Source organism: Carassius auratus, unplaced genomic scaffold (genome assembly GCF_003368295.1).
Source record: "Carassius auratus strain Wakin unplaced genomic scaffold, ASM336829v1 scaf_tig00006882, whole genome shotgun sequence".
NCBI lineage: Eukaryota > Metazoa > Chordata > Actinopteri > Cypriniformes > Cyprinidae > Carassius > Carassius auratus.
The window spans coordinates 77,275-97,124 of record NW_020523792.1 but is presented as its reverse complement, the minus strand read 5'-3'; the positions used below and the strand labels follow the sequence as shown (position 1 = coordinate 97,124).

At 37.1% G+C, this 19,850-nt stretch overlaps 1 protein-coding gene across 4 annotated transcripts in view; it reads left to right on the top strand.

Annotated features, from left to right (window-relative positions):
* rptor (regulatory associated protein of MTOR, complex 1) overlaps positions 1-19,850 on the top strand; it is a 238,779-nt gene that overhangs the window by 156,593 nt on the left and 62,336 nt on the right. For all 4 annotated transcript variants that reach the window (XM_026244674.1, XM_026244672.1, XM_026244673.1 and 1 more), the window contains exons 19-21: positions 7,580-7,700; positions 9,251-9,391; positions 9,652-9,807. In XM_026244674.1, coding sequence (XP_026100459.1) covers positions 7,580-7,700; positions 9,251-9,391; positions 9,652-9,807 — 418 coding nt within the window. The remainder of the gene's footprint in view (positions 1-7,579; positions 7,701-9,250; positions 9,392-9,651; positions 9,808-19,850) is intronic.

The window sequence follows — 19,850 nt, the reverse complement described above, 5'->3', positions numbered from 1 at the left end:
GAAAGAGTCTGAATGACTGAGTGCGTACTCCATCAGGTTAAGTCATAATCATAAAAAAAGTTTGCAATGTCCTAAGAGTAATGTTGTGGTATTATCCTTTAGTGTACTCCCCCATGGCTTGTCAGTGCATTGATTTCTATAAAGTGACGCATCACCTTCAGTTTTTCCTCCAGCGTTTAGCCCTCGTCACTAGCCCCGCCCTTGCGGCATACCCCATGACCAGAAGAGAAGATGAGTCATTTTGCGGGTGGGAGCGGAGGTTAACGTTTTTGATTAAAGTTTATGGGTTAACATGAATAAAAAAAAATATATATTAAATTTAAATTAAATTAAATTTATGCATTTAGCAGACGCTTTTATCCAAAGCGACTTACAGTGCATTCAGGCTATACATTTTTACCTATCATGTGTTCCCGGAGAATTGAACCCCCCAACCTTGATAACGCTTGATAACGCAATGCTCTACCACTTGAGCTACAGGAACACACTATATATATATATATATATATATATATATATATATATATATATATATATTAGGGGTGTAACGGTTCACAAAATTCACGGTTCGGTTCGATACGATACACTGATGTCACGGTTCGGTTCGGTTCGATACGTTTTAGATACAGCAAAATGTAAAAACATCTCAACTTTTCAGAATGCCGCAAGCGCACCGCGGGTCATGTGACAAGAACCAACCAATCAGCTTCATCCTTTCCCGTAACAACGTTGAGAGCTCAGCCAAGATGAAGGATCAGCTGATCATAGTTGTATATGGATTGCAATTTTGAAATAAATTCAGTAGCAGAGCTACTGCAAGCGATTTTTAGAGCTGAAGATCCATTTATCCTTCGCTGAAATTTCCGCGTCTCATGGAGAGAGCACGTCATTGTTGCTTAGCAAAGACAGACGCCTCATGAGCGCTTCTGCCCGAGCGCTTTGGAAAGGAAACCACTCTCTTGCCATCACCATTATAGCTTAAAGGGAATCCAAAGTGCACCCAAACACCAGACCTGTTGGTTATTGGAGGATCTTCTCATTTCTAGTCTGTTAAACGCATTGGCTATTTTGCAACGAGCCTTCAGCGCGTACTGAGTGAGCGAGCGCCTGCTGAGTAGCCTAACATAAACATATAAGATGATGTTTTTTTCTTCTTCGGGAGTGTCAGGGGCGTTGCCTGTTACGTTGTTTGGGTTATTGGGCTACCTTGTTGAACGCATATCATTATATTTCTCTCTCTCTCTTTTTTTTTTTTTTTTTTCAAATATAATTAAATACTCCAACGAACCGTTCGGTATACATAATGCGTACCGCGTACCGAACCGAAAGCGTCGTACCGAACGGTTCAATACGAATACGCGTATTGTTACACCCCTAATATATATATATATATATATATATATATATATATATATATATATATATATATATATATATATATATATATATATATATATATATATATATATATATATATATATATATATAATAAAGTGCTCAGATAAATTATTTATAATAAACACTGCAGTATTCCATTAAAAATAAGAATTTAACATTTTGATTTCATGGACTTTAACTATAGTAACCAATTTTTTTGTAGTAAAATCAATACTGATGTGACGTCAGCCTCTCAAGAGCAGAGGTCAAGAGAGTTTTACTTCTTGGGGGAAGAAGCTCTTGTCTGGATGACCTGACCTGATTGATCCAGTATATTCTTTTCTATTCAACATTGCTTGCAAAACAAGGAGTTCCTGACACTGCTGATAGCCTTGTAGATGCTAGAGGTCTATGATTGTTGGGACAAAGGTTTCAGTATTTTTTAAGTCTTTACTCTCTGCTGAAGGGATTTAAAATTGGTGGGTAGCTTTAGAGTTCCCATACCAGTATTCAGCTGTTGGTGCCCCTGTAGAAAGTGATGAGGATGGGGGAGATGTTATTATGGTAATGTTAAGACTCCAGGTACAGTCTTCTCTGAGTTCCAAATTGAGTTCTGTTTCGCTATGTATTGCACCTTAACAGATTTGTCATAATTTCCATCATGGCAAATTTTTACATAAACAGCCAGAATGTCTTAAAGAAAAAAATCAATACTGTTTATCACTATTTACTGCCCTCAGAAATACTCTCCAGCCTTTGTTAAAGAGTTCACAGAAATGTTATCAATGATTTCCTCAGAGTTTGATTGTTTTGCTATTGCAGGGGTTTTTAATATTCATGTAGATAATGCATAAAATAAAACTACAAAATACATAACTGTTTTAAACACTTTTGACCTGATTCAGCATATGCATGGACCCACACACAGTTGACGACACACTCTAGATTTAATCATCAGTGGAGATCTAAACATTGCATCCATTGTTATTAAGGAAGCAGCACTATCTGATCACTTCTGTATTTTCTTTGATATATTGATCTCTGCTACCACTGTATCTACAGTAGATCTGTCTTTGTCAGAAAGAGATATATTAATAAGAACATTAGTGTGCTATTTATGGAGGCTATATCTTTAACACCAAGCATTTCTGTAGACTCTGTTGATCTTTTCCTTGATTTCTTTAATTCAAAAGTTAAGAATGTTATTGATGATATTGCTCCTGTAATAGTCAGTAAGCCTCACTTCTTTCTGGGACTTTTCCAAACTCGCTCAAAACTGCAGTTGTTAAACCCCTTCTGAAAAAGTGCAATCTTGATAACAACATTTTGAGCAATTATAGACCAAATCTTCCTTTTATAGGCAAAATTATAGAAAAAGGTAGTTTTTAATCAGCTGAACAAATACTTAAACTCAAATGGATACCTAGACAATTTTCAATCTGGTTTCCGACCGCAACACAGCACAGAGACAGCGCTCATTAAAGGGTTAGTTCACCCAGTAATCAAAACTATGTAATTAATAACTCACCCTCATGTCGTTCCAAACCAAGAGAGACCTCCGTTTATCTTCGGAACACAGTTTAAGATATTTTAGATTTAGTCCGAGAGCTATCGTTCCCCCCATAGAAACTAGGGGTGCTCCGATCACGATCGGCCGATCGTTAATGCGCATCTCGTCAGTAAAGCCGGTTCTCTAATCAGTGGTTAATTCCATCAGGTGCGTGATTTCACATAGAGCAGCTGTTACTACACAGAGGCGTTGTTAACTGAGAAGATGCGCCAAAAAACGCTGAAAATGAAGTGGATTTGCGCATCTTCTCTATTAACACCGGCTCTGTGTAGTAACAGCTGCTCTATGTGAAATCACGCACCTGATGGAATTAACCGCTGATTAAATAACCGGCTTTACTAACGAGATGCGCATAACGATCGGCCGATCGTGATCGGAGCACCCCTAATAGAAACTGTGTGTATGGTCTACTGTCCATGTCCAGAAAGGTAAGAAAAACATCATCAAAGTAGTCCATGTGACATCAGAGGGTCAGATATAATTTTTTGAAGCATCGAAAATACAATTTGTTCCAAAAATAGCAAAAACTACGACTTTATTCAGCATTGTCTTCTCTTCCGTGTCTGTTCTGAGAGAGTTCAAAACAAAGCAGTTTGTGATATCCAGTTCGCTAACAAATCATTTTATATAACCAGATCTTTTTGAACCAGTTCACCAAATTGAACTGAATCATTTTAAACGGTTCACGTCTCCAATACGCATTAATCCACAAATGACTTAAGCTGTTAACTTTTTTAATGTGGCTGACACTCCCTCTGAGTTAAAACAAATCAATATCCCGGAGTTATTCATTTTCTCAAACAGTACACTGTTAAACTGTGTTCTGAAGATAAACAGAGGTCTCACGGGTTTGGAACGACATGAGGGTGAGTTATTAATAACATAATTTTGATTATTGGGTGAACTAACCCTTTAAGATAATAAATATTTGCTTAAATTCAGATTTTGGCAAAATATCAGTGCTGGTATTACTAGATCTCAGTGCTGCATTTGACACTGTCAATCATAACGCACTTCTACAGAGACTGGAAAACTGGGTCAGGCTGTCTGGGATGGCACTAAAATGGTTCAGGTCATACTTAGAAGGGAGAGGTTCTTATGTGAGTATAGGAGAGCATAAATTTTGCACCACTCTTGTATAGCCTGTATATGCTCCTACTAATTCAAATAATGAGAAAGAACCAAATTGCCTATCACAGCTATGCTGATGATACCCAGATTTGCCTAGCCTTATCACCAAATGACTACAGCCCCATTGACTACTTTGTCATTGCATTGATGAAATTAACAGTTGAATGTGCCAGAACTTTCTTCAGTTAAACAAGGAAAAAACTGAAGTCATTGCATTTGGAAACAAAGTTGAAGTTCAAGAGGTGAATGCATACAGTACCTTGACTCTATGGGGTCTAACAACTAAAAATCAAGTCAGGAATCTTGGTGTGATTCTAGGGACAGTCCTTAGATTCAGTAGTCATGTCAAAGCAGTAACTAAATCAGCATACTATCATCTAAAAACATTGCAAGAATTAGCTGTTTTGTTTCCTGTCAAAACTTGTTCATGCCTTTTCACCAGCAGGGTGGACTATAGTAATTGTCTCTTCACTGACCTTCACAGGAAGACCATTAGACAGCTGCAGCTCATCCAGAACGCTGCTGCCAGAATTCTGAATAAAACCAGAAAATCTGAGCATATCACACCAGTCCTCAGGTCCTTACACTGGCTTTGTTACATTTTGGATTGATTTTAAAGTACTTATACTCGTTTAGAAAAAGGCCTAGGACCTAAATACATTGCAGATGTGCTCACTGAATTAAAACCTAAAAGACCACTCAGATCATTAGATTACATTTTAAATTTGTTTCTTGTCAAACCATACCATATGCCTTAAGAACACATGGAATACAAACGAGTTGCATGCGATAATTTTATATTTGAATCCTTTTTGTAAAAAGATTTAAAGGTCCCATTCTTCGTGATCCCATGTTTCAAACTTTAGTTAGTGTGTAATGCTGTTGTTAGAGTATAAATAATATCTGTAAAATTCTAAAGCTCAAAGTTCAATGCCAAGTGAGATATTTTATTTAACAGAATCCGCCTACAACGAACGACCAATTTGGAACAGCTTTAGGGAGTTTTTGGCTTTAGAACAGCATCAGGTTGACAAATAATTTACTTAAGTTGTGAACTAAAAAATATGAGTGCGAGCAAAATAAGAGTTAGGTGTAAAAGAGCATCCTTTTGTTTAATTGTGTTGGGGCCCCCATGCCTGAAAAGTCCTCCCCTACATGGGACAGTAGTCACTAGGGCTGGATGTTATTTTCTTCTTAAGCACATGTGATGGTCTTCACCTTAAAGAGTACAGAGACAGTTTACTGGCTCAGGTGAATGTTGAAGATGGGGACATTTGTGAGTTGGACTGCACTGTCCCTGAACATCTGACTAGAAATCTAAAAACCAAAGAGCTACTTTATTTACAGATTTAATGGCAGCATCAGAGGAGTATGGCCTCCACAGTGAGCTTTTGCTGTGCTTGCATGTGTACTGTCTTCAGGCCTCGCACACCAGACAAAAAGCTTAGTATGCACAGCTTATTATAGATCTCTATATGAAGCATAAAGGCTTCTAAGCCACAGAATGATTTTTTTTTTTTTTTTCTGAAAAATACACAATACAATAAATCTTTCAGCCTGGGGTAAAGTCATTATGTATATTAACAATAATTTGGGACAAATTAAACTTAATGGAAAAACCACAACGATGTGCCAAACATTATTACCACCTGTTGGTCATCCTTGTGCTGCCAAAACAACGAAGACTTGCCAAGTCATAGACTTTTTAAGACCGCTAAAGGTGACCTGTGATATCTGGCACTAAGACATTACCAGTAGATATTTAATGTCTTTAAGTTGAGTCACCAGAGTATGTGAGCGGAGCGGAGCGTGGAGTGGAGCGGTGTGATTTTGACAGGAGCGAGGAGCGGATTTTTTTAAAAGTCGGAGCGTTGTGGTTTTCACTCGCTCCAAGAGCGCTCCACCACCGCTCCATCACGAGTACAATTCATGCCAACTGCATATTTAGCAAGTATTCACATTAAACATATTTAACTATAGCTTGTTACAGATGGATCTCTCAAATCAGAAGGTTACAATGACGACAATAGCCGAGCAGGAAGTTATAGGTTAGTTCTCAAGGAGTTTGTCTGTTCCTTTTACTGAATATTTTCCGGTCGAAGCATGATTTAAACACTTACAGCACATTCACACGCAATCGCTTTCGCAATAATGCATTCAAAGAAATGTAATCTTACAGTGTTACTTCATCTGTATCTGATTTTGAATGAGCAGAAATCTGTAAGAAATGCATTGGTCTGTAGACAAAATAAAAATGTACTGTTATTTTCATCACAAACAAAATTTGCACAGAAGAATACAGTAATTATATTAATGCTGACATCCATGTTATTAGTTTGGCATGTGGTAGGGAAAAAAAGTTTGCACACAATAGCCTAAAGCACTTTGAAACTCTCCTGTTATTTTTTATTTTATTTTAATATAGACTACATTATGAACATAACATTTTAAACATACTGAAATACTTTAGCCACGGAGCGAAGGCGGAGCGGTGTTTCTGGTATCACTGAGCGGGGAGTGGAGCAGGAGCGGGAAATTGTGAACCTGGAGCGGAGTGATTATTAAATGCTCTGAGCGCGGAGGGGAAATCGTTTCCACTCCACTCCTCTCACATACTCTGTGAGTCACCATTGATTGTATTGGTTGGTCCAGCACATCCCACAGATACTAAATCAGATTAGCATTTAAGAGATCAGGACAACACCGGAAACATGAGTTTCCTAACAGAACATTCCCAAGAGCATCACAGTCCTTTGAACGGTTTGTAATCTTCCTCCAATGTATCCAAATATTTCTGGTCCAGCTGAGTATGTGCTGATTTCATTAGCAAAATTAAATTCAGTTTGAATTTCATCCCAAAAAAATTATAATTTTTATCATTTATAAATAGTCTGGTGTGAAATGTGAAGAACAGATAAAAACGTAATCTTTCAGTTGTTAGGGCATGTTATTAAATATAAACTCCAGCCATGATTGATGGACAGACATAAGTTGTACAGAACACACATCCTTGATTACATACAACAATGAAACATAAATTGACTTTAAATTCTGGGCATTTCAAAGGGGGGGAGAATAATAATTAATGTTTTAAACTAGGGTGTTAGTTTTAAGAGTAAGTAGAATAATCTCTTTTTTGTGTGTAAATATCAAGAACATTTTGATTTTCCATTTCTTGGCCCCTTTAAAGCTGAAAATTTTTCTTCTGACCCAGAGTAATCAGCTTTGGAACAGTTTTTGTCCACTTGAAAAGTGTACATTTCCTGTATACAGCAGTGACCATAGCAGTGATGTTGTCTTAAACCAACATTAACATGCTCACAAAATGTAGGTAGGGACAATTGCTTGATTGAAGTCCCTGGACAAAATAAAAATGTCATGAGCTTATGTAATTTGCAGCTAATAAAGATTTCAAAACAGTAGTCTACAATTTTTACTTCTTTGTGTCTTTGTAATAACACATTCAGTGACTTTTATTTACCTGTTTTTTGTTATGTTTAGGAGCTGGTTGTTGCTCTTAGTCACCTGGTGGTGCAATATGAGAGTAATTTCTGTACTGTGGCTCTGCAGTTCATGGAGGAAGAGAAAAACTATGTTGTACCCTCACCCGCAAATTCCACAGGTAACTATTTATAACTGTTTTAGATAATACATTTCTTAGTGAATTATAGTTTAAACGTAAAAAAAAAAAAAAACAGTTATGAATGAAGTTGAATGTTTTGAACAGGATACTAACATGCAGCTTAAAGTAATGTTCAGTAGGTAGACAAACCAAATGGGCACCGCGGCGGTAACTAATTCAGTCGCGTGCTAATATAATTCGCGAAACTACCGCCAGGTGGCGCAAAGGGACAGATTGTGAAATGAATGTAATTCAAAACAACAATAACATTATGATATATCATTGTAACATATTTAAAAAATATTAAAACATTTACAGTGAGTTCATTTCAAAATGTAGGATAGTCTTAGGCTACAGTCTACTCATCAGAAATTTAAAGAAGACCTTTACACAAAGGATCATATGCATGCTATTGTTATTAAACAGTAAATAAATATAAGGCCTATGTATGTGTGTGTGTGTGTGTGTGTGTAAATATATTATATTATATTATATTATATTATATTATATTATATTATATTATGTTTTTTCAAACTACTAACACTCTGCATTTTTGAATTATGCCTTGTGTGTGACCAAAAATTTAGTATTTTCTGTTTCAGTTGTTTGATCGCGCTGGTGCCTCGCGCACATATTCACTTGAAACAGCAGTCGTTCACCACACATTCAGCGTTAGCAGCGGTCCACATACTCCACATATTGTTAATTATTCTTTTTTTCCATCGATACTGAAACACACGTGAACTACAAAGCCTATTTTACCTCATGAATAATAGTTAAGTTTCAAATGGGCAACATCACGAATATGGAAACGTTTGGATTTCTCCAGAGTGAGAGAGCCCAACCTTACCTTATGCTTAGCTTTAAATTATTATAATTTTTGTTTGTTTATAGCTAAGCCTATATTATTATATACTGCAATTATATTTATCCATTAGAATCATATATATATATATATATATATATATATATATATATATATATATATTATTTTATAGTTTTGTTCAGATATATTTGTTAAATTTAAAGGATTTGTTAGGCCAGCCGCTATTATTTCTAAATGTAATAAAATGCAACTTATACATGAATTATATAATATCAAAAATATTAAAAAAATGTGCAGTAAACGAAAATAGGACGATTTAACATGTTAGCCAGCACCCCCCCATTATGGGACTTACAGCTGAAAGTGCTCTACCAAACTTATAATTGTAACAGTTTCCTACTTCAATGTGTTACAAACATAATTTTGGTGTCTTTAGAAAGAAGACCTGTTGGGCTTTACTTTTTATCAACCAGATTCGATAATGCTCAAAAATATTAAAAGTTATAGACACGGAATTGCCTTAATTATTTTTTTTTTTACCACACTTTACAGACGCCGCGGCGGCAGTACGTGCTGCGGTAAAAAGGGCCTTTAGGCTGTCCACCTACTGTATACTGCACCAATGTCTACTGTCTATCTCTCTGTCTATCTATCTATCTATCAATCTATCTATTCTTGATTTGAATATATGTATGTGTGTGTGTGTGTGTGTGTGCGTGTGTAGAGACAGGAAATGTTACTCCAGGTAGAGACAGTCCTGCCATCCCTCGTTTACGTTCAGTGAACTCCTATACAAATCTAAGAGCTGCCACCACTGCTCGAACCCTCAATAAGAGTCTTCAGAATCTCAATCTCAACGAGGAGGGTGAGTCAAACTTGACTACATCACTAAGCCTGAAATCTGTTATGAACTTTTTAAAACTCTTTATACCTTTCATAACAGTGTACAAAGTCATTTATTGCAATAAAATCATGCTGTTAATTATAGACATTTAATAAGTCCCTTTCATAAGCAAAAAAAAAAAAAAATCTAATAAAAATTCCTTATATTGTAATATAAGATTTTGGTCATATTGCAGATCTCTATTCCTACCAATGCTATTATATATATTATGTGTGTTCTAGGTGGTCCGGCAGCATTCTCTCCAGGGAACCTGAGCACCAGCAGCAGTGCCAGCAGTACTCTGGGCAGTCCTGATAATGATGAATACCTCCTCTCCTTTGAAACCATCGACAAGATGAGGAGAGTCAGCTCATACTCTTCCTTGAATTCTCTCATTGGTAAGATTCCCTGTTTCAGCATCAAGCATAGACAAGACCATTAGCTTCCTTTGAAAATGTCCCTCTGAATAGACCAAATGCCTTTTTAAGGACTTTAGCCAAAAGACAAAGATTAACTGTATTTGTAGTTCAGTTTTTACTTTATAGGATTTTTTTTTTAGTTCTGATTGTTGGTTGGTAAAGTACTCTTAAGAGAAGAAACACACTTGCAAAAGCAATTGTATAATTAAGCAAATTAATCGTAGTTAATGATATCCATTTAGGTTAACGTAATAAGGCATCACCATGCCACAGAAAATACTTTCAATAGTATTAATGCATCAGAACATGTAGTGAGGATCAAAATCGTAAGGAACATTAATGTGAAAGAATAAAAAAAATCATGTATTTGTGCACAAGAGTTTTATTAACTAAACACTAACACAAACTAGTCTAACAATCAAACAAACATAATACACACAATCACTCATACAGCTATGAAATACTTTTTAAAGTTCCCATTCTTCGTGATCCCATGTTTCAAACTTTAGTTAGTGTGTAATGTTGTTGTTAGAGTATAAATTATATCTGTACAATTATAAAGCTCAAAGTTCAATGCCAAGCGAGATATTTTATTTAACAGAATTCGCCTACATCAAACGGCCAGTTTGGACTACATCCCTCTACTTCCTTCATTAATGACGTCACTAGAACAGTATTTTGACTAACCTCCGCCCACAGGAATACACAAAAAAGGGGGTGTGGTCTTGTTGCACTACCAACGAGAAGAGGAAGAGTTGCGTTTGTAGAGAGTGTTTGTTACCATGTCGTCGAAAAGCTGTTATTTTCATCTTGGAGTCCAATCACCTTTGTTTTGCCTTCCCAGGGACGCTGTACTTAAAGATCAATGGTTACAATTTATGTTTTTACTCGGTTCCCGAAAATTATAATTCACATATATGTTATGTGTTTGAAATCTAGCTCACAAGCCAGTTCTTTGAACTCCACACTGGTGAATTGTGGTCCATTGTCAATGACCGCCTCCTCAGCTATACCATAGCAGGCAAAAGTGGCTTTCAGTTTTCTCACTACCTGTGTACTGGTTGTTGTGGGCATGTGTAATACCTCTAGAAAATGTGAGGAGTAGTCTGAAATGACAAGGTAGGTCTGTTTGTTATGTTCGCACAGATCAATTCCGATCCTCTTCCATGGACTTTCGGGAAGTGGTGTGGAAATTAGTGGTTCTCTGGGCTGAGCTCTTCTCATTTCTTGGCAGGACTGGCACTTTAAGACTTTAAGCTTAATTTGGTATGATATACCGGGCCACCACACCGATGTGTTTGCTCTTTCCCGGCATTTACTCAGAATAGGGCTGTCACTTTTGAGAAAAATCGAATTCGAACGGAAATCAAAAATCATGCAATGTATTCGAATATCTACGCGGCTCTCTGAAAAGTTGAGATGTTTTTAACTCAATGTTGTGCGGACGCGCCTGGAAAAAACGAGCACATCAGCACCGCGTTGCTTACATTATGAGCGCACATACTGCGCACCTACATTGGAAATAACGAACATGAGCATGCAAAAGACGCGATATGTGAACGGCCCCTAATGAAGATTCAATCACAAATGTTTAACAGTGAGTCATAAATATGACTATCTGGATTATTATTATTTTTTTTACTTAATGTTTGAAACAGCAGGTAATCAACTTAGAATATCAATTTATATGAAGTGCCACAATGCATATCCCACAACATTAGGCTAAATGAAAAAAGAAAAGAAAAAATTATTTAGAACAGGCACAAACAATAACGTGACAACTTAAACAGCAGCAGGAGTAAGGCATATAGCCTAGCCTAATTTATTTCTTAAGATTGTTTGCAAGAAACACCAGTCTATCAACTTGATCTGGATTTCTGGATTTATTTACAATGTTCTCCGTGGTGGAGAACACACGTTCGGATCACACAGACATGCCTACTAGCTACTAGCTTTTATTTGCGTGATTTGGTCATGGGCCTACGCTACAATACGTTAAGAGTGCCCTCAACTGGATAAGATGGCAAAGAATAAAATAAAAAACAAACGGCCTATTCATAGACAAAAAAATGCACTACACATGGCATTTTAAAAACCGGATATTTATTTATAGTTTGATTATGGATATTTCACTTCATGTTCAAATGCATATTCGAATATCGAATAAAAAGTGACAGCCTTAGCTCAGACCCTGGTGCCCATCGTTTATGCGATATATGGTCTCCACCCTCAGCTTTCCAGGTATGATCATTCTGTTTCCCCTGGTGACAGTTCCATCTAGAGTTGAAAGTTCATTTCTCACGGGGAAAAAGTCTCTGGCCATCGGATGCACCCTGGCTATTTGTTCAGGCCAACCTGACTGAATATATGTGATTACCTTTTGCAGGCTTTCATCTTTGACAGTGCTAGACCTGATGATGTCCATCTTTTGCTTTGAAGCTAGCATGTTGTCAATAATGGATGCCACATAGCAATCCACTGAGTGGTTGTCACTACAGTCCTGTAAATCGAGGCTCCTGGACAGAGAATCGGCCACTATGAGAGTTTTCCCGGGTGCATATTCTGCAGTAGTGTTGAATCTCATCAATGGCATCAGCAGCCTCTGGCAACGAAGTGGAACCACTTCCAGGTCTTTGGCATTTATTAGTGGCACCATTGGCTTGTGGTCACTGATCAGCTTGAACTCATGTAGACCATATAAGTATTTTTCAAATCTCTCACACAACCAGACTTCTGCCAGACACTCCTTTTCTATTTGAGTGTATCTGGTTTCAGCTTCGCACAGTTGGAGCAATAAGCCACTGGTTCCCGTCCTTGTCATGTTGCTGCATCAGTACACCACCGATTCCATTGCTGCTTGCGTCTGCTGACACCATGGTTGGTTTTCTCGCATCATAAAATTCTAAGGTAGGTGAGGACATAATAAGGAGTCCTTTTATCTCCTGCAAAGCTGCTTGTTGGGCTGGACCTCACATGTCCATGTTTATTTGACTCTCAGCAAATCTTAGAGTGGCCATCCCATATCTGCTAAGTTGGGGATTTACTTTCCCAGGTAATTGATCATCCCGAGAACTCTTTTTTTTTTTTTTATCAGAGTTATCAGGTGGAGGCAGTTTGTTAATAGCCGATGCCTTGGCCGGGTCCGGCCGTACCCCGTCCGCACCCCGTCCGCACTGATTCCATGGCCCAGGAAGTGTAGCCTCTTTTGCCTCATCCTACATTCCCCTGTGTTTAACCTCAGGCCAGCTGATTGTAATCGTTCCATCACTGACTGTATTCGTTGATCATGCTCCCCCATGTCCCTTCCGTGCATGATAATGTCATCCATGTAAATATCTACTTCCTTCTAGAGTTTCCATCATTTTCCTTTTGGAATTTCAGGAGCAAGGGAAATTCCAAAGGGAAGACATTTGAAACAGTACCTGGTGAATGGAGTAATGAAAGTTGTCAGTCTTTGACTGTCTTTATCCAGCGGTATTTGCCAGAACCCTGCAGCTGTATCCAGTGTGGAGAACACTCTTATGCCATTCAGTTTAGCTGTGATCTCCTCTGCAGTAGGTAAAACAAACCTTTATCTTTTGACAGCTTTATTTAACTTCCTGAGATCAACACACATACGCACCTGTCCGGACTTTTTAGGAGCTGGTACTATCGGTGCACACCACTCTGTGGGCTCCGTTACTTTCTCTATGATGCCCCCGGCTTCAATCCTGTTCAGTTCCTCCTTCACAGGTGTCATGAGGGGGATTGGGATCCTGCGCGTAGCATATACTGAATAGGGCTGTGCATTTTCTTGTAATGCGATCTTCACTGGCTTTTAGTAAGCCAACCTCCATTACAGCACTGTGCACCTCCAGGATTCTCTTCACCAGCCACATCTGCTCAGCTCATGTTCGACCAAGTAGGTTGCTAAGGGTCTCTCTCTCCTGATAACATACACTTTGAATGAGTACTGGTTATTTTTTTTAACTTCGCGTGTGCTGTAAACTGACTGATACAGTCCAGACGGCCACCTGGACTACTCAGTACAGTCTTAGCAGCGAGCAGTTTTTTCTCAGGCTTGAGCATTCTAAATGCTTCTTCAGTTATAATGCACACATCAGCACCGGTGTCTATTTTAAAGCTAACCGGTGTACTGCCAATCTCTAATTGTACAGTCCATTCATTAGATGAAGTTGTGCTATCAACTGAACCCAGAAAGTGGTAATTATACTCTTCACAGTCTCTTACTTGACTCACCACTTTGCTCTTGCACATCTTTTCCCAGTGTCCCATTTTCCTACATCTGTTTCATGAGGATTTCAATGCTGGACAGATTTTTTTGTGCATTCCTTTTCCACATCTGCCGCATATTTTCTCTTTTGAGAAAATAACCCTGGAGTGTTTTGCTTCCAATGTGTTTATCGTTTATGTGCTACCTCTTGAATAGCGCACGCAGCAGCTTCTCTTTGCACGCTAACTTGTGCTTTCACTTCCTCCGATTGGCAGGTTTCTTGCACCGTCATCTCGAGTGTGAGATTTGAAATTAATTGCAACTTGTGGGACAGCTCCTTTTCCTGAATTCCAACCAAGATTCGGTCCCTAATGTGTTCCTCACGGGCGGCCAAAATATCGCAATGCTCTGACAGTTCATAAAGGGAGCAGATAAAAGATTCCGCTTTCTCTCTTGGATGTCGAACGTGCTAATAGAAGCATGCTCTTTCGTGTATTACATTGCGCTTTGGTATGAAATGCGAATTAAACTTGCTGAACACCAGTTCGTATTTTTCATCATCTCCCTCCTCGTCGAAGGTGAATGAGCTGAAAATATTCTCTGCAAAAACAAAAGTGTTGCGTTCAGTGTAATTAAAAAAAGAATACAATAAAAACATGATTGAACTTTCCACTGCGAATTAGACTATACACTTCAAGGTTTGCATAAAGAATCAGCAAAGTTTTACCTGTTTATTATACATTTGCATGTAGAGTGTTTGTGTTCCATGTGCAGTTTGATGTGGTATACAAAATCTTTTTTTTTTTTTTTTTTGTGACCGTTTTCCTTTTGTAGATATTTCTAAAAGAATTGCAGTATTGCTGTGTACAATTTTATAGCTTTTAAGAGTATGATGACTTTTAACACAATTAACACGTTGCATCAACTTTTACAATGAATTATATTTCTCATAATTATAATGTATAAGTCTCATATCTTGCCATTTTTCTGATGCTACTTTACTTAAAGCGGTCAAAGACCACTTATAAGTAGTAGTAATAATAATAATAATATTTTTTCTCTCAAACAGCCATAAGGTCAGATATCGGATAAGATGAATGTGTAATATGGCACATTTGCTTTGAACTAGTTTTATTGTAACATCAGTTTGATTATTTGATGGTACCCTTTAGACAGCTGTTGATAAGTAACTCTGGAATTACATGTCAACTAGAAGTCAATGGAGTATTAGTATGTCTGCTACTGTAAATTTATGCTAACACTTTATTTTGATGGTCAACCAACAGAAACTGTCTATAAGTGTCTTTGCAAGTACGGCATTTTTTTCAGTTGGGGTATTAAGCTCACATAAATTAACATAAACCCTACAGGAAACACTCAAATAACACTCAGCATCTAACCACTCACAAGCTGTAGTAAGATACTGTGAAGATTTTAAATAATGTCAAGATATGATACAGTCCATTATACTGTAAATGAAGTAGATTTAATATGGTGTTCATTGTGTGTTATAAATAATCATACTCCTAAATTTATAACCACTAACACATAATTATTGTGATGCATTATAATTGTAGTTATGATTATTCATGAGTTGATATATTATTTTTTTTTTATATATTTAATGTTTTATGCATTTATTATAATGCCTTAGGAAATACCCTTATAATGTATTATAAATACGGGCTTCATAGAAAGTGTTACCAGAACTTTCTGTCACTCACACCACAAAATGTAATGTTGTATATAATCCTATATGACTCTGTCTTTCACACAAATGATAGAAAAACAATTTAGCTTTTATTCCATAAAAGGAACTGAATTTCTTGAGTTTACAAATGAATAAAAAAAATCATAACACACTGCTCAAACAATCATCCTGAAAAGTTTAATTATTTTTACTTTTTTCGATACCATATATTTTAAAAATCCATTTCAACATCAGCACAAATACATTAAACACAAAACTTTTATTTTTCACCTTAATTAAAACAAATTCTGGTAACACTTCACACTCAGGATAACATTAATAATACAACTGGTTGTGCTTTTTGGATAGGGGTGCGCCATTCAGGGGCGGACTGGGACCAAAAAGTTGCCCTGGACTTTCTGGCCCACAGCAGCCCACCACATCATTACGCAAACACCCCTGTTTTGATGTCATTAATTTAATATTTAAGTATACAGTTTGGGGATTTTAACCAATAGGGCAACTGATCCTCCGTGAAAAAAAAAGAAGAAGAAAAAAAAAAGAACAGCAGCTGTTCATTTAGCGACTCCTAGTGAACGATACATGCTCATCAAGACACAAACATTCTTCTAGAACTCACACTTTGCATTCAGTTAGCAGATCCATATGAATCATGCATGAAATAGAAGTTTATAAACTCAAACGATAGCTTTATGTGCTTTACAGATGAACTTGAAGTCTTTATTCATTCAAGATGTTTAATAATAGATAATCTTTGGCTCGGTAATACAAGTTCATGATCCAATTAGTGAACCGATGATTCTTTTGAGTCAGTCTTTTAAAATAATCATTTATTTTGTTTAACGAAACCAGTGTTTCACAAACTTGATAGATCTGAGGTGCAGGGCTCGTAAAATCGCTATCCTGACGTCCCGGGGCTATTGTGTTTTCCAGTCCGATGTGCTATTGTGAATAGTGATGTAAAATAGAGATCGACCGATATGGGTTTTTCTATAGCCGATGCCGATGTTTAGAGGTCAGGGTCAGCCGATGGCCGATATGTGCTGCCGATTTTTAGGGCTGATATCTTGGAGTTTTCCTCTTGATTGTGTGTCAATCATTTACATAAAAGTTTTAGAGCATTTACATTTATCAAGTAGAATTTTTCAAGTTTGTTGGAACATAAATGTAAACTTAAATATACATTTAAATAAATACAATTTTAGAAATAAAAATCAATTAAACTGAAAAATATAAAAAAATAAATATATAAAAAATAAATAACAGTAGTGCTGCAAAGACACTAGCAACCAGCAACATTTGTGTTTGGTATAAATGACACAGAACACCTAAAGTGCATTCTAATTTCGAACTTACATCGCAGTCTGTTCATTATTAAAATAGAGTCAACCAAACATTTAAAAAGTTACACTGGTCAGTTTAAATACACCCTATACCGGTCCTCTCTGCTGTTATGCAAAAGACGTTTTTGCTCTTGTGAAGAGGATGATTTTTCCATCTAGTTTACATTCAAAAAAATATTATAGTTTAACATTCAGATACATTGCGAATATGGAAACATTTGGATATGTGCAGAACGAGACGTGAGCAATAACCTCCAAATACATCTAGTCAAACCCGCGCTCGCTCGTCCTCGTATGGACTTAGTGCACATGGCATAATATCTTCTTTTTAACATAATAATAAGGACTTCTCATCTCGCAGTCTGCTGTGATGAAGTGAGCAGTTATCATCACAGAGCTCTCCGTCCCCCTGGACGTCCACCCGTCTGTCGTGAGCGCAACAGAGGATGCTCGGGATAGCTCATCCATAACTTTTTTCTTCTCCTGTTCATAAAGATCTGGCACAATCTTTTCACTCAAACCTCTTTCCTTCATCATTATATCTGACAGGGAAGCCAAAATGCGCGGGGCGTTCAAGCTCCTCCGCTCGGCATTATCACTGAGTGTGGACTGAACATGCCAACTTTTTTTTTTTTTTTCATAAATCAATCCGCGGGTCACGCGTATGCCGAACTGAAGATATATTGATCGGAACGGATCACGGATCAATGATGATCCGTTGCACCACTACTATAGTGTCATTTGAAAACATTGCAGTTGCGTTTCAAAATACAACAACGAGCACCACGAAACCATTTAAAGAAGCGCATTCAGCGGTCTCCTTGACAGAAAACATTCAGCAAAGTAAAATGATCTCAAACGTATGGCGCGCTCTCTTCATTTTATCAAACGATCATAATCACATTTATTCATTTTACAGTCCTGCTACTAGCATTTTATTAATACTAAAGCCCCTTTAATTCAGGTGAGAAAGCTTTTTTTCCAAGTGGCTTTTGCACATAATAATAATACCGTTGCAGACGCATTTTGCAGCATTAAGGTTATTACTTGATCGTTAATTTAAACGACGATCGATCATGGAAATTATCAAATATTGACATCCCTAAATACAAATGAGTTGGATGGAAAACTGGTTATTGTGTGCATCAAACCATGCTTCCGAACACATGTGATTCACCGTTCTGGGCAGCTCCAGGACAGCTCCCAGATAGCAAATGACATGTGGCCCAGTTCTGGCCCACATCTCCCATATTCTTCTGGCCCACATACCGCGCGGAATGACGGCGATGACTCAACCTGAGTCTGGCTGACATATGTCAGCCACAACTGAACCAGATCTGGGCCACATCTCAGAAATGGTGTGGATGACATCTGGGCCAGATCTGGCCCAGTTTTGTCTGACAGAAGTCAGCCACAACTGTACCAGAGCCATGCCGCATCTCACAAATGGCATGGGCGACACCTGGCCCAGATGTCAACCACGCCATTTCTGAGATGTGGCCCAGATCCGTCCCAGTTGTGGCTGACTTCTGGGTTAGATATGGCCCATATTTACCCTTTCTAGACACAAAAGAATATGTAATTCATCCAGAATAAAGAAAACACTCATGTAGTCTAAACTGCTTTATTAAAATATAAAAATTAGACAAATAAATATACATACATGAATACAACTGCATGTATAGATATAAAACAAATAAATTTACATTATTACAAAATAAAAAATACAGATAAATATTTATAAATATAGTTAAATACACATTAACATTACATTTACATTTAGCAGACACTTTTCTGTCCAAAGCAACTTACAAATGAGGACAATGGAAGCAATCAAAATCAACAAAAGAGCAATGATATACAGGTGCTGGTCATATAATTAGAATATCATCAAAAAGTTGATTTATTTCACTAATTCCATTCAAAAAGTGAAACTTGTATATTATATTTATTCATTACACACAGACTGATATATTTCAAATGTTTATTTCTTTTAATTTTGACGTTTATAACTGACAGCTAAGGAAAATCCCAAATTCAGATGCGGCAGAGAGGAGTGAGTATGAGAAACATTCAGATACACAGGCTGCTTCAGTCTTCTGAATTGGGAGTAGCGAACATGCATTATAAACTTCTTTCAAATTACAATCTGTTGGGGAGATAAAATGTGCAAGATAACGTATATGTACTAATAAAAATATCAAACAAAAAGCATCAAACAAAAAAAAATGTATCTTTTACTCTCCAGTACTGAAAGCAGAACTGATAAGGGATCCCTTGATACTGTGACACAGCTCTTTCAAATTAACATTACCTTTTTTGCAGTGGCGGTAGTTTGTATGTCCATCTATAGTTGCCATCATCTAAGGTCTTTTGAGTACTGGTATCATCTGAAGTCCTCACAAGTCCTGCAAGTCATGTGCTGTGCAGTTTCTAATAACCCTGGGATGGACATTTGCAGAAACAGGAAGGCAAAGGGAGAAAGATTAGCATAGCTGCTGTTCATATAATTTCAGGCAATGTGCACTTTTTACTATTTCATCAATGGAGTACATTGAGTACTATTTTTAATCTAGTAGGTTTAAACTGAAATAATTTTTCTAGATCCCTTAATAAACATATTATTTGTTGTCTGTTTTTGGGGAACAGACACAGTCTCTATAGAATGGACTACATATGCCAGAGTAACATTTAATACTTTTTAATAAAATTTAACTGGGAGGAACATCATAACTGTAATTTACACAACCATTCA